Source organism: Oncorhynchus nerka, linkage group LG27, assembly GCF_034236695.1.
Source record: "Oncorhynchus nerka isolate Pitt River linkage group LG27, Oner_Uvic_2.0, whole genome shotgun sequence".
NCBI lineage: Eukaryota > Metazoa > Chordata > Actinopteri > Salmoniformes > Salmonidae > Oncorhynchus > Oncorhynchus nerka.
In genome coordinates this window covers 92,825,534-92,841,362 of record NC_088422.1, presented here as the reverse complement: position 1 = coordinate 92,841,362, position 15,829 = coordinate 92,825,534, and the positions used below count along the sequence as shown (strand labels likewise).

Here is a 15,829-nt window from a genome sequence, read left to right as displayed (position 1 = left end):
CATCAGACCATGTTCCATCAGACCATGTTCCATCAGACCATGCTCCATCAGACCATGCTCCATCAGACCATGCTCCATCAGACCATGCTCCATCAGACCATGCTCCATCAGACCATGTTCCATCAGACCATGCTCCATCAGACCATGTTCCATCAGACCATGCTCCATCAGACCATGCTCCATCAGACCATGTTCCATCAGACCATGTTCCATCAGACCATGTTCCATCAGACCATGCTCCATCAGACCATGTTCCATCAGACCATGCTCCATCAGACCATGTTCCATCAGACCATGTTCCATCAGACCATGCTCCATCAGACCATGTTCCATCAGACCATGCTCCATCAGACCATGCTCCATCAGACCATGTTCCATCAGACCATGCTCCATCAGACCATGCTCCATCAGACCATGCTCCATCAGACCATGTTCCGTCAGACCATGTTCCGTCAGACCATGTTCCGTCAGACCATGTTCCATCAGACCATGTTCCATCAGACCATGCTCCATCAGACCATGCTCCATCAGACCATGCTCCATCTTAGTTAACAGAACACATTTAATCCATGTATGACACATTTCTGTGAACCATGTCACTTATTGAACACAGAGTGTCACCACCCTACCAAAGCCTTACTTGGCTAATATGTTAGGAACTGAATACTCTTCTCATTCATTCTCATTGAGTAGAGTAATCATTTTTGAAATCATTATAGTTGTTGGATATTGAGTGGAGTCCTTTTCAAATAGAGTCCAAGGTCTGTTCAGTGTCATCCATCCAAAAACGTATTTCTGTGGTACCTTATTTACTGTCTTGTTGCCGTGTTTGTGTTGCTCTGCTTGGAGGCGTAGGCCTATTCTGACTTGCCTCTTCATTTGTGCATGGCATTGACGCTCAAATCCAGTGCTTAGACAAAGAGAGTGTCCTTGCGTTTTGAAATAAACTGTGTAGTGCTCAATATAATTTTTCTTTTATATTTTTCCACTTTTATCTTTCTTATATGTTGGAATATTGTCCTTTTTGAGGATCTCTGTTCTGCCCTCCTGGATCTGTTCCTGGATCCTGGCTCTAGACAAAGACACCGTGTTCAGTATATGAGCCATCGGGCCTCCTGGCTCTAGACAAAGGCACAGTGTTCAGTATATGAGCCATCGGGCCTCCTGGCTCTAGACAAAGATACCGTGTTCAGTATATGAGCCATCGGGCCTCCTGGCTCTAGACAAAGGCACAGTGTTCAGTATATGAGCCATCGGGCCTCCTGGCTCTAGACAAAGGCACAGTGTTCAGTATATGAGCCATCGGGCCTCCTGGCTCTAGACAAAGGCACAGTGTTCAGTATATGAGCCATCGGGCCTCCTGGCTCTAGACAAAGATACCGTGTTCAGTATATGAGCCATCGGGCCTCCTGGCTCTAAACAAAGGCACAGTGTTCAGTATATGAGCCATCGGGCCTCCTGGCTCTAGACAAAGATACCGTGTTCAGTATGAGCCATCGGGCCTCCTGGCTCTAGACAAAGGCACAGTGTTCAGTATATGAGCCATCGGGCCTCCTGGCTCTAGACAAAGACGCCGTGTTCAGTATATGAGCCATCGGGCCTCCTGGCTCTAGACAAAGACACAGTGTTCAGTATATGAGCCATCGGGCCTCCTGGCTCTAGACAAAGGCACAGTGTTCAGTGTATGAGCCATCGGGCCTCCTGGCTCTAGACAAAGACACTGTGTTCAGTATGAGCCATCGGGCCTCCTGATCTAGACAAAGACGCCGTGTTCAGTATATGAGCCATCGGGCCTCCTGGCTCTAGACAAAGGCACAGTGTTCAGTATATGAGCCATCGGGCCTCCTGGCTCTAGACAAAGACGCCGTGTTCAGTATATGAGCCATCGGGCCTCCTGGCTCTACAAAGGCACAGTGTTCAGTATATGAGCCATCGGGCCTCCTGGCTCTACAAAGGCACAGTGTTCAGTATATGAGCCATCGGGCCTCCTGGCTCTAGACAAAGACGCCGTGTTCAGTATATGAGCCATCGGGCCTCCTGGCTCTAGACAAAGGCACAGTGTTCAGTATATGAGCCATCAGGGGCCTCCTGGCTCACTGTGTTAGACAAAGACACCGTGTCCAGTATGTGAGCCATCAGGGGCCTCCTGGCTCACTGTGTTAGACAAAGACACGGTATTCAGTATATGAGCCATCAGGGGCCTCCTGGCTCACTGTGTTAGACAAAGACACCGTGTTCAGTATGTGAGCCATCAGGGGCCTCCTGGCTCACTGTTAGACAAAGACACTGTGTTCAGTATGTGAGCCATCAGGGGCCTCCTGGCTAACTGTGTTAGACAAAGACACCGTGTTCAGTATGTGAGCCATCAGGGGCCTCCTGGCTCACTGTTAGACAAAGACACGGTATTCAGTATGTGAGCCATCAGGGGCCTCCTGGCTCACTGTGTTAGACAAAGACACTGTGTTCAGTATGTGAGCCAACAGGGGCCTCCTGGCTCACTGTTAGACAAAGACACCGTGTTCAGTATGTGAGCCATCAGGGGCCTCCTGGCTCACTGTTAGACAAAGACACTGTGTTCAGTATGTGAGCCATCAGGGGCCTCCTGGCTCACTGTTAGACAAAGACACTGTGTTCAGTATGTGAGCCATCAGGGGCCTCCTGGCTCACTGTGTCAGACAAAGACACTGTGTTCAGTATGTGAGCCATCAGGGGCCTCCTGGCTCACTGTGTTAGACAAAGACACTGTGTTCAGTATGTGAGCCATCAGGGGCCTCCTGGCTCAACTGTGTTAGACAAAGACACGGTATTCAGTATATGAGCCATCAGGGGCCTCGTTTATAAAATGTATTTAGCTTTTATACAAATGGTCTGCGTATGTTCACTACTCAATTTATGAAACGTCTATATTCTTTATGTTGTATAAAGTCACACATGTAAGCATGTTTATTTTTATTTACACTACATGCAAAATAAAATGAAGTTCATTGTTTATGAATCAAAACGCTGGCATCGATTTTCACGTGCGCCCAGTTTATGATGAAATGTGTACCTAAGAACATTTAGGCCCCAGTCAGGCTGAACTGCCACCTGTTTCTGTGCTCAACGGGAACCACCAGAGACGAGGCAAAGAGTAGCACTGGCGGACATTTTGATTGATCCAATAGGATTGTGTTAGGAGTTCATAGTTTCCCGACACGGAAGAGAGAGAAGTGGCAGACATTTTGATTGATCCAATAAGATTGTGTTAGGAGTTCATAGTTTCCCGACACGGAAGAGAGAGAAGTGGCAGACATTTTGATTGATGGGATCCAATAGGATTGTGTTAGGAGTTCATAGTTTCCCGACATGGAAGAGAGAGAAGTGGCAGACATTTTGATTGATGGGATCCAATAGGATTGTGTTAGGAGTTCATAGTTTCCCGACATGGAAGAGAGAGAAGTGGCAGACATTTTGATTGATGGGATCCAATAGGATTGTGTTAGGAGTTCATAGTTTCCCGACACGGAAGAGAGAGAAGTGGCAGACATTTTGATTGATGGGATCCAATAGGATTGTGTTAGGAGTTCATAGTTTCCCGACATGGAAGAGAGAGAAGTGGCAGACATTTTGATTGATGGGATCCAATAGGATTGTGTTAGGAGTTCATAGTTTCCCGACATGGAAGAGAGAGAAGTGGCAGACATTTTGATTGATGGGATCCAATAGGATTGTGTTAGGAGTTCATAGTTTCCCGACATGGAAGAGAGAGAAGTGGCAGACATTTTGATTGATGGGATCCAATAGGATTGTGTTAGGAGTTCATAGTTTCCCGACACGGAAGAGAGAGAAGTGGCAGACATTTTGATTGATGGGATCCAATAGGATTGTGTTAGGAGTTCATAGTTTCCCGACATGGAAGAGAGAGAAGTGGCAGACATTTTGATTGATGGGATCCAATAGGATTGTGTTAGGAGTTCATAGTTTCCCGACACGGAAGAGAGAGAAGTGGCAGAAAAGGCAGCACTGTGCTGTTGGGGCTACTGGAGGACTGGCATTGGGCAGTGGTGAAAAGTACTTAAGTAAAAATACTTTAAAGTACTACTGAAATAGTTTTTTTTAGTATCTGTACCTTACTTTACTATTTCTATTTATGACAACTTTTACTTTTACTTCACTACATTCCTGAAGAAAATGGTACTTTTTACCCCATACATTCTCCATGACAACCAGAAGTACTTGTTACATTTTGAATGCTTGCTTAGCAGGACAGGAAAATGGTGCAATTTCCATTACAATGCCTTATAATAGAGGAGAGAACTCACTTGAGGACCACTTGAAGATCATTAGCATTCATAGAGGAGTGTCTCTGATTGCAGTTATCATTGGTTGTGTTGGTAAGGACTTCACCGCATCATCACTTATGTCATCCCTTTATTTTCAATGACCAATGAAATGAAATGCACATTATGTTCACAAATTAACATCACAACCATCGAATGACATAGAATCTGTCATTTAAGTTTGCGCTGTAGTCTCATTTTCACCTCATTTATCACCTGATGTACTTAAAGGCCCAGTGCAGTCAAAAACTAGATTTCCCTGTGATTTTATATGTAATTCCACACTGAGTTGGAATAATGCTTTTAAATTATGAAAATGATGATAATGCCCTTTTAGTGTAAGATCTGTTTGAAAAGACTTCCTGAAATTTCAGCCTGTATTGGTGGGATGGCCAGGCTTGTAAAAGATACTGTTTCTATGTCAATGTGAGTCACCCCTGGTTATCACATGCCTTACAGCCACCTGAAAATACTATTATCATCCATTTAAAGACATGCCTGTTTGTCCACTAACAGGATGACACTCCGCTCTACTCTCTCCTCTCCTCCAGTCCCAAGTACGGAGGGAAGTACTGCGTGGGGGAGCGAAGGCGCTATAAGATCTGTAACAGCACCCGCTGCCCCCCCAACCAGCCCTCCTTCAGACTCATCCAGTGCAGTCACTTTAACACCATGCTTTACAAGGGCAAGTTCTACAAATGGGTGCAGGTCAACAACCGAGGTGAGTGTGCGTTGTTCTAGCTAGATACTGTAACATAAACTCTTACACCCCAAAGTAACTAAATAACACAGAATACATTTCCAGATGTTCGATTTTAGCCTGTATGTTTTATCAACTTTAGAGTGACAGTGCAAACAAGAGGAAAATACACTATCACTTCAAAAACATTTTTCAAAACTGTTCATTGTTCGACATCCGAGCAAAGGCCTGTAGCCATTTCATGTCAAAAAAGCAGGTGATGTGAGTTGCGTATTTGTTGCCTTCCAAACACCATTGTGAAGAAATTCAATTTGCATTCCAAACACCATTTTAGCCATGACATTTCTGTCTATTGACTGAAATGTTGGTTTGAGATCCATTGTAGAGCACAAACACATGTGGAGCAAGACAGACAGTGTGTCTCATTCTGGTATAAATCATTTTTTCATCTATTCACCTGGAACTATGAAAAGTGTGCCAACCAACTATTGTTTGGCATGCCAATAAGGCATACTTTTACAACAGCACTTAGTAATATTTAACTGTATAGTGTGTGCTGTGTTTATCAGGAATAGAAAGAGAAAACGGCTTAAAGTAAGCAATGTAATACGTTAACATTTCTCAGTTTACTACCGTGAATAGACAAGGTTGGAAAACCATGATTCCTTGTCGAAATAGAAATGTTCTCATAGGAAACCCTTCTATAACATTATATACAGTATCGCACAGCAGCTCCTTGTGTTCCCAGCTTGTAATTTACTATGTTATCAGCCTGAAGAATGTTGAGACACGGGACACCGACCAGATTAGCCCTAGCTAAATGAACGTGGGGGTGACGATAACGTTAAGCCTGAGTTCAGGTCTGTGCAGTGTCAGTAATCTGCAGAGTGGTGTTGCTCTGACAGTGGATGTGTTAAATACAGGACCGAATATGTAAACCAGGGTAATACTTGAACCCTACAGTACCTTCGGGAAAGTATTCAGACCCCTTGACTTTTCCACATTTTGTTACATTACAGCTTTATTCTAAAACTGATTAAATATTGGGGGGTTTTCTCAGCAATCTACACATAATGACAAAGCGAAAACAGGTTTTGTAGATATTTTTACTAATTTATTAAAAATTAAAAACAGATTCAGACACTTTGCTATGAGACTGGAAACTGAGCTCAGGTGCATCCTGTTTCCATTGATCATCCTTGAGATGTTTCTACAACTTGATTGGAGTCCACCTGTGGTAAATTCAAGTGATTGGACATGATTTGGAAAGGCACACACCTGTCTATATAAGGTCCCACAATTGACAGTGCATGTCAGAGCAAAAACCAAGCCATGAGGTCGAAGGAATTGTCCGTAGACCTCCAAGACACAATTATGTTGAGGCACAGGTCTGGGGAAGGGTACCAAAACATTTCTTGCAGCATTGAAGTTCCTCAAGAACACAGTGGCCTCCATCATTCTTAAATGGAAGAAGTTTGGAACCACCAAGACTCTTTCTAGTGTCTGGCTGCCTGGCCAAACTGAGCAATCAGAGGAGAAGGACCTTGGTCAGGGAGGTGACGAACAACCCGATGGTCACTCTGACAGAGCTCTAGAGATCCTCTATGGAGATGGTAGGACCTTCCAAGGACAACCATCTCTGCAGTACTTCATCAATCAGGCCTTTATGGTAGAGTGGCCAGACGGAAGCCACTCCTCAGTAAAATGCACATGACAGCCCGCTTGGAGTTTGCCAAAAGGCACTTAGACTCTTACCATGAGAAACAAGATTATCTGGTCTGATGAAACCAATATTGAACTCTTTGGCCTGAATGCCAAACATCACATCTGGAGGAAACCTGGCACCATCCCTACGGTGAAGCATGGTGGTGGCAGCATCATGCTGTGGGGATGTTTTTCAGTGGCAAGGACTGGGAGACTAGTTGGAATCGAGGCAAAGATGAACAGAGGAAAGTACAGAGAAATCCTTGATGAAAACCTGCTCCAGAACGCTCAGGACCTCAGACTGGGACGAAGGTTCACTTTCCAACAGGACAATGACCCTAAGCACAAGGTCAAAACTGTTCGCTGCTCTGGCCCCCCAATGGTGGAACAAACTCCCTCACGACGCCAGGACAGCCTAGTACATGTAACTTCCGGCGCCGACAGAGATGGCCGCCTCGCTTCGCGTTCCTAGGAAACTATGCAGTTTTTTGTTTTTTTTACGTGTTATTTCTTACATTAGTACCCCAGGTCATCTTAGGTTTCATTACATACAGTCGAGAAGAACTACTGAATATAAGATCAGCGTCAACTCACCATCAGTACGACCAAGAATATGTTTTCCGCGACGCGGATCCTGTGTTCTGCCTTACAAACAGGACAACGGAATGGATCGCATGCAGCGACCCAAGAAAACGACTCCGAAAAAGAGGGAAACGTAGCGGTCTTCTGGTCAGACTCCGGACAAGGGCACATCGCGCACCACTCCCCAGCATTCTTCTTGCCAATGTCCAGTCTCTTGACAACAAGGTTGATGAAATCCGAGCAAGGGTAGCATTCCAGAGGGACATCAGAGACTGCAATGTTCTCTGCTTCACGGAAACATGGCTTACTGGGAAGACGCTATCCAATGCGGTGCAGCCAACGGGTTTCTCCACGCATCGCGCCGACAGAAACAAACATCTTTCTGGTAAGAAGAGTGGCGGGGGCGTATGCCTCATGACTAACAAGACATGGTGTGATGAAGGAAACATACAGGAACTCAAATCCTTCTGTTCACCTGATTTAGAATTCCTCACAATCAAATGTAGACCGCATTATCTTCCAAGAGAATTCTCTTCGATTATAATCACAGCCGTATATATCCCCCCAAGCAGACACATCGATGGCTCTGAACGAACTTTATTTAACTCTTTGCAAACTGGAAACCATTTATCCGGAGGCTGCATTCATTGTAGCTGGGGATTTTAACAAAGCTAATCTGAAAACAAGACTCCCTAAATTTTATCAGCATATCGATTGCGCAACCAGGGGTGGTAAAACCTTGGATCATTGTTACTCTAACTTCCGCGACGCATATAAGGCCCTGCCCCGCCCCCTTTCGGAAAAGCTGACCACGACTCCATTTTGTTGATCCCTGCCTACAGGCAGAAACTTAAACAAGAGGCTCCCACGCTGAGGTCTGTCCAACGCTGGTCAGACCAAGCTGACTCCACACTCCAAGACTGCTTCCATCACGTGGACTGGGACATGTTTCGTATTGCGTCAGATGAAAATATTGACGAATACGCTGATTCGGTGTGCGAGTTCATTAGAACGTGCGTCAAGATGTCGTTCCCATAGCAACGATAAAAACATTCCCAAACCAGAAACCGTGGATTGATGGCAGCATTCGCGTGAAACTGAAAGCGCGAACCACTGCTTTTAATCAGGGCAAGGTGTCTGGTAACATGTCCGAATATAAACAATGCAGCTATTCCTCCGCAAGGCTATTAAACAAGCTAAGCGTCAGTACAGGGACAAAGTGGAATCTCAATTCAATGGCTCAGACACAAGAGGCATGTGGCAGGGTCTACAGTCAATCACGGACTACAAGAAGAAACCCAGCCCAGTCACGGACCAGGATGTCTTGCTCCCAGGCAGACTAAATAACTTTTTGCCCGCTTTGAGGACAATACAGTGCCACTGACACGGCCTGCAACGAAAACATGCGGTCTCTCCTTCACTGCAGCCGAGGTGAGTAAGACATTTAAACGTGTTAACCCTCGCAAGGCTGCAGGCCCAGACGGCATCCCCAGCCGCGCCCTCAGAGCATGCGCAGACCAGCTGGCCGGTGTGTTTACGGACATATTCAATCAATCCCTATACCAGTCTGCTGTTCCCACATGCTTCAAGAGGGCCACCATTGTTCCTGTTCCCAAGAAAGCTAAGGTAACTGAGCTAAACGACTACCGCCCCCGTAGCACTCACTTCCGTCATCATGAAGTGCTTTGAGAGACTAGTCAAGGACCATATCACCTCCACCCTACCTGACACCCTAGACCCACTCCAATTTGCTTACCGCCCAAATAGGTCCACAGACGATGCAATCTCAACCACACTGCACACTGCCCTAACCCACCTGGACAAGAGGAATACCTATGTGAGAATGCTGTTCATCGACTACAGCTCGGCATTCAACACCATAGTACCCTCCAAGCTCGTCATCAAGCTCGAGACCCTGGGTCTCGACCCGCCCCTGTGCAACTGGGTACTGGACTTCCTGACGGGCCGCCCCCAGGTGGTGAGGGTAGGCAACAACATCTCCTCCCCGCTGATCCTCAACACGGGGCCCCACAGGGTGCGTTCTGAGCCCTCTCCTGTACTCCCTGTTCACCCACGACTGCGTGGCCACGCACGCCTCCAACTCAATCATCAAGTTTGCGGACGACACAACAGTGGTAGGCTTGATTACCAACAACGACGAGACGGCCTACAGGGAGGAGGTGAGGGCCCTCGGAGTGTGGTGTCAGGAAAATAACCTCACACTCAACGTCAACAAAACTAAGGAGATGATTGTGGACTTCAGGAAACAGCAGAGGGAACACCCCCTATCCACATCGATGGAACAGTAGTGGAGAGGGTAGCAAGTTTTAAGTTCCTCGGCATACACATCACAGACAAACTGAATTGGTCCACTCACACTGACAGCGTCGTGAAGAAGGCGCAGCAGCGCCTCTTCAACCTCAGGAGGCTGAAGAAATTCGGCTTGTCACCAAAAGCACTCACGAACTTCTACAGATGCACAATCGAGAGCATCCTGGCGGGCTGTATCACCGCCTGGTACGGCAACTGCTCCGCCCTCAACCGTAAGGCTCTCCAGAGGGTAGTGAGGTCTGCACAACGCATCACCGGGGCAAACTACCTGCCCTCCAGGACACCTACACCACCCGATGTTACAGGAAGGCCATAAAGATCATCAAGGACATCAACCACCCGAACCACTGCCTGTTCACCCCGCTATCATCCAGAAGGCGAGGTCAGTACAGGTGCATCAAAGCTGGGACTGAGAGACTGAAAAACAGCTTCTATCTCAAGGCTATCAGACTGTTAAACAGCCACCATTGAGTGGCTGCTGCCAACACACTGTCATTGACACTGACCCAACTCCAGCCACTTTAATAATGGGAATTGATGGGAAATGATGTAAATATATCACTAGCCACTTTAAACAATGCTACCTTATATAATGTTACTTACCCTACATTATTCATCTCATATGCATACGTATATACTGTACTCTACATCATCGACTGCATCCTTATGTAATACATGTATCACTAGCCACTTTAACTATGCCACTTTGTTTACTTTGTCTACATACTCATCTCATATGTATATACTGTACTCGATACCATCTACTGTATGCTGCTCTGTACCATCACTCACTCATATATCCTTATGTACATATTCTTTATCCCCTTACACTGTGTATAAGACAGTAGTTTTAGAATTGTTAGTTAGATTACTTGTTGGTTATCACTGCATTGTCGGAACTAGAAGCACAAGCATTTCGCTACACTCGCATTAACATCTGCTAACCATGTGTATGTGACAAATAAAATTTGATTTGATTTGATTTGACAGCGGAGTCAATCACCACCTTCCGGAGACACCTGAAACCCCACCTCTTTAAGGAATACCTAGGATAGGATAAAGTAATCCTTCTCACCCCCCCCCCCCCTTAAAAGATTTAGATGCACTATTGTGAAGTGGCTGTTCCACTGGATGTCATAAGGTGAACGCACCAATTTGTAAGTCGCTCTGGATAAGAGCATCTGCTAAATGACTTAAATGTAAATGTAATGATGTCAAGACAACGCATGAGTGGCTTTGGGACAAGTCTCTGAATGTCCTTGAGTGGCCCAGCAAGAGCCCGGTCTTGCACCAGATCAAACATCTCTGGAGAGACCTGGAAATAGCTGTGCAGCAACATTCCCCCATCCAACCTGACAGAGCTTGAGAGGATCTGCAGAGAAGAATGGAAGAAACTCCCCAAGCCAAGCTGGTAGCATCATACCGAAGAAGACTTGATGCTGTAATCGCTGCCAAAGGTGCTTCAATATAGTACTGAGTAAAGGGTCAGGAATACTGATGTAAATGTAATATTTCAGTTTTGTTATGACTGGCCTGTGAGGATCAGGTTACAGTGGATCATGGTTCTACAGGGATATCTCTGCCTCCCGCAGAGGGGGAGGTATAGAGGGATTGATGGGAGGGGTGTTTATGATATCTCACTCCCATTGTAAATCTTAAGGCAGCAGACTAATCCTTTTTCATTTAATGTTTAGGACTGGAATGTCTGTGTGGGCCTTATGGAGAATCTACCTCAGAACTGTAACATGAAATTAATGGACTTTGGGACATTATATTTCATCAACCCTAAATGGTGGTAACAATGATAGATGGAATATGAGAATGAATGTTGATTTTTGTGACGTCATTAAGTTAAATGACAGCGCTATAACGAAAACATTAACTTTAAGAGTTTTCATTAAATATGCATGTTTACATACTGTGCGTTGTGTAGAAAATATCCATACCTCTTTCTACCCTGTGGTATAAAACATGTGAGTTAAGAATTTACATACTTGACTAAGTTGACTGCGCGCTGCAACCCGTGGTCTACGACAAGTCGTGACCCGAGCTGTGACCCCGAAATGCAACATGAGGAAGAGGAAAAGAAACCTCTTAACAATCAATGCTAGGACTGTATCTAAGAAGATGTATCTAAGAAGGTGAATTCAAGAAGGACCAACCGGTTATTCTCTTCAAGTAATCGGTTTTCTACACGGCCCTCCTACCCAAGCTGGGAGCGTCGACATGGCTGATTAGCCTCCTAAGAAGACCACTCTCACAGAACGATTGCAAGGAAACAGACAACCAAGAGAAAGGGCATTGTGACATCGTGTGGACAATCAGACACTTACACCTGATAACGAAGGAGACGCAGCCATCGAAAGATCAGGGCGTCGGCCAAACCTATCCCACTAAGCGGAACTCGGCCCATGAAGAGATACCCAATGGAGTCCTTCAACACGTAAATACATGCATTATAATTCTGACCCATAAGAGCGGCAATTCGGGGCAAGGTGTCAGGGTTAAACTAAGCATAGTTTACAAATGTATCCAAGTGTGCTTTTATCAGTAACTCATGAAACAAACTTTTCCCGTGGTGCCCCAGGATACTGAGTTAATGGTTACAGGATTAATTTAATTAATCACGTAATTATAAACACAGTTAATTATTCAATAAATAGCATGTCATCACATTAACGATAAATATGTCACAAGTTTTTAGTTGTTGTAAATTAGCAAAAATGTGTAAAAAACAGTTTTTTCTTTGTCATTATGGGGTATTGTGTGTAGATTGATGAAGGAAAAAACGATTTAATCCATTTTAGAATAAGGCTGTGAAGGAAAAAACGATTTAATCCATTTTAGAATAAGGCTGTGACGTAACAAAATGTGGAAAAAGTCAAGGGGTCTGAGTACTTTCCGAAAGCAGTGTATAACATTGAATTTGTCCCAAAAATGAAATCAAAAGAAAGTATGTTTTGAAGTACCTGTCCTATACAGTGGGGCAAAAAAAGTATTTAGTCAGCCACCATTTGTGCTCCATCAGACCATGCTCCATCAGACCAGATTTTTTTTCTCATTTTGTCTGGCATAGTTGAAGTGTACCTATGATGAAAATTACAGGCCTCTCTCATCTTTTTAAGTGGGAGAACTTGCACAATTGGTGGCTGATTAAATACATTCCCCCCCACTGTATCTGTGAGATTTAAGAAGGATCTGAAAAATAAAAAAAGGTACAGTGGAATTACCTGTGTAGCTTGATAAGGGGAAAAAACAATCAATTATAGAATAAGGCTGTAACGCTAACAATTACCCAACTGACAAGCTAACTGTTCTCCAACTGACAAGCTAACTGTTACCCAACTGACAAGCTAACTGTTACCCAACTGACAAGCTAACCTTTACCCAACTGACAGGCTAACCGTTACCCAACTGACAGGCTAACCGTTACCCAACTGACAGGCTAACCGTTACCCAACTGACAAGCTAACCGTTACCCAACTGACAAGCTAACCGTTACCCAACTGACAAGCTAACTGTTACCCAACTGACAAGCTAACTGTTACCCAACTGACAAGCTAACTGTTACCCAACTGACAAACTAGCTGTTACCCAACTGACAGGCTAACCGTTACCCAACTGACAAGCTAACCGTTACCCAACTGACAAGCTAACAGTTTCCCAACTGACAAGCTAACTGTTACCCAACTGACAAGCTAACCGATACCCAACTGATTACATACGGTAACAAATGACATAATGCTGCTTGGTCATGTTATGGTCATGCTTAGGACAGCTTTGGTTGTCTTAATGCCAGATACAGGCCTCAAGCAAAGTGATACCTTGTCGCTAAAGTAAGGTGACACCTAACCTGTTTGTGTTTGCCAGTGAACCCCTGCGAGCTGCATTGCCGCCCTCTGAACGAGTACTTCTCAGAGAAGATGCTGGACGCGGTCATTGACGGGACCCAGTGCTATGAGGGCAGCTTGAGCCGAGACATGTGTGTTAACGGCATCTGCAAGGTAGCGGCAACCTTGTCCCCAGCAATCTCTCTTCTCTCTGTCTCTCTCACTCCCTCATGCCTCTCGCTCCTTGCTCTCTCACTCTCTCTCATTCTCTACTCAAATTGTCATTCCCTCCTAAAGTCTAAGCTGAGTTAAATTCATTTGTTAAGCTCCCCTTGTTGACGTACTTCTCCTGGTCTCAACATGCTTTAGGGATGTCATTTGATATGCACTTTGTTTAGTCGGGCAGCAGAATGATGTTGAACACTTTACATTCTGTATGAAAATGAGTGTGCTGTTCGAGTAAGTCATTATCTCGCACAGTACAGTCTCACGGTTGTCCAATATCTTCATCCCAAAATGTCAGGTCTGATTGGACCAAGAAAATAATGATACACTACCCGAGATGCATCATTTGGTGAATTGATGTACTGTAGTGGGGACACATTTTGTTGTCATGACCCCAGTTGACCCCAGTTGACCCCAGTTGACCCCAGTTGACCCCAGTTGACCCCAGTTGACCCCAGTTGACCCCAGTTGACCCCAGTTGAGCCCAGTTGAGCCATTCTGTTTAAAAGCTGGCTTTGTTTAATTGGTTTTGGCTGAAAGCAGTTAAATATTTAGACTGTTTATAAGCCAGTCAAATATTAATGTTAGAATCTATGCTTTTAGCCTTTTATCTTGTTTCATTTACATCTTCAAACAAGACCAACATTGTGACCCTGGTCTTTGGTTTCCATGGTTTCCACTCATGTCCAAGACATGGGTCATGTTCCCCTGCTTAGACGTTGCGTACATCAACCAATGATTGCGTGCCATGTCATCGACTGTGCCGTTGGACACCAGATTGCTTTAACATGTGACGTGGTTAACTGATACGTAAAATACCTATCAAGGTATCGTAAGACCTGGCATGCATCAGCAACACCTGAGCAGAGGAACGTGCTCATTATCTAAGGACTGGAAGATGAGGGATTTAGAGTTCACAATGCAACTGAGGTTAAAGGGAAGGATCACCTCAAGTTAAAGGGATAGTTTCATTTGTGAACCATCACTCCAGAGGGATAGTTCACACTAAAACAACGTTTGTCAGATGTTTTCATACGGCACAAAGTCATCTGAAGTTTAGCTCCGTCCACACCATCTGTTGTATAGATCTGGCTAGGCTATATGCACCAGGATAAATCAGCAGGGCTCAGTTTCACCGAAGCTACTGAAACAATGAGCAATTGCACATTCGTCAAACTCATTCCACAGAGGGCCGAGTATCTGTGGGTTTTCGCTCCTCCCTTGTACTTTATTGATATTAATATTAAGGTCACTGATTAGTAAAGAACTCCCCTCAGCTGTTTGTCTAGTTCCTAATTGAAAGGAAAAACCAAAAACCCACAGACACTAGGCCCTCCATGGAATGAGTTTGACACCCCTGAGCTATTGGAACCTCTTATGTTCCACAGTATACACAGTGGAGGCTGCTGAGGAGAGGACGGCTCATAATAACGTCTGGAACGGAGCAAATGGAATGGCATCAAACACATGGAAACCATGCGTTTGGTGTATTTGATACCATTCCACCAATTCCGCTCCAGGCATTACCACGAGCCCGTCCTCCCCAATTAAGGTGCCACTAACCTCCTATGATACACAACAAATGACACGTAGATCACGTTGGAGCTATGGAAATGTTTGTCAAACATTGTTTTTAAGGTGAACTATTTCTCTGATGACAAATGCTCATTCCTGAGTCCTGTCCCTCTACAGGAGATTGTAGAGCCTTGTGCTCAAACGTTTCCCTCACTTTTCATTTTTGCGTGTCAGACAGGTGACATTAGTTTTCTGCATCACCTCAGACAACACTCATTTTTCATGATCTCCATTTTTTTCACACAACGTTATTATAGTACATACTATGTTTATTTTTTGGGAAAAGACACGTTAATATTTTACTTGCAAGGTGGACGTATTGATGGATAAAGTCATTATCTCCCAACATAGTCTCACTCTTGTCCGATATCTTCATCCAAACTTTCAGACTGTGCTCTAAGCTCTGATTGGACGAGCTAACGAATTTGGATGACTTCATGGGGCGAGGATCACATTTTGTTGTGGTAACCCCAGTTGACCCCAGTTGACCCCAGTTGACCCCAGTTGACCCCAGTTGACCCCAGTTGACCCCAGTTGACCCCAGTTGAGCCGTTCTTTTTAAA

At 44.8% G+C, this 15,829-nt stretch overlaps 1 protein-coding gene across 1 annotated transcript in view; it reads left to right on the top strand.

Annotated features, from left to right (window-relative positions):
• LOC115124005 (A disintegrin and metalloproteinase with thrombospondin motifs 7) overlaps positions 1-15,829 on the top strand; it is a 185,129-nt gene that overhangs the window by 77,867 nt on the left and 91,433 nt on the right. The window contains 2 exon segments of the mRNA XM_065011186.1: positions 4,871-5,040; positions 13,507-13,640. Of these exon segments, the coding sequence (XP_064867258.1) occupies positions 4,871-5,040; positions 13,507-13,640 (304 nt within the window).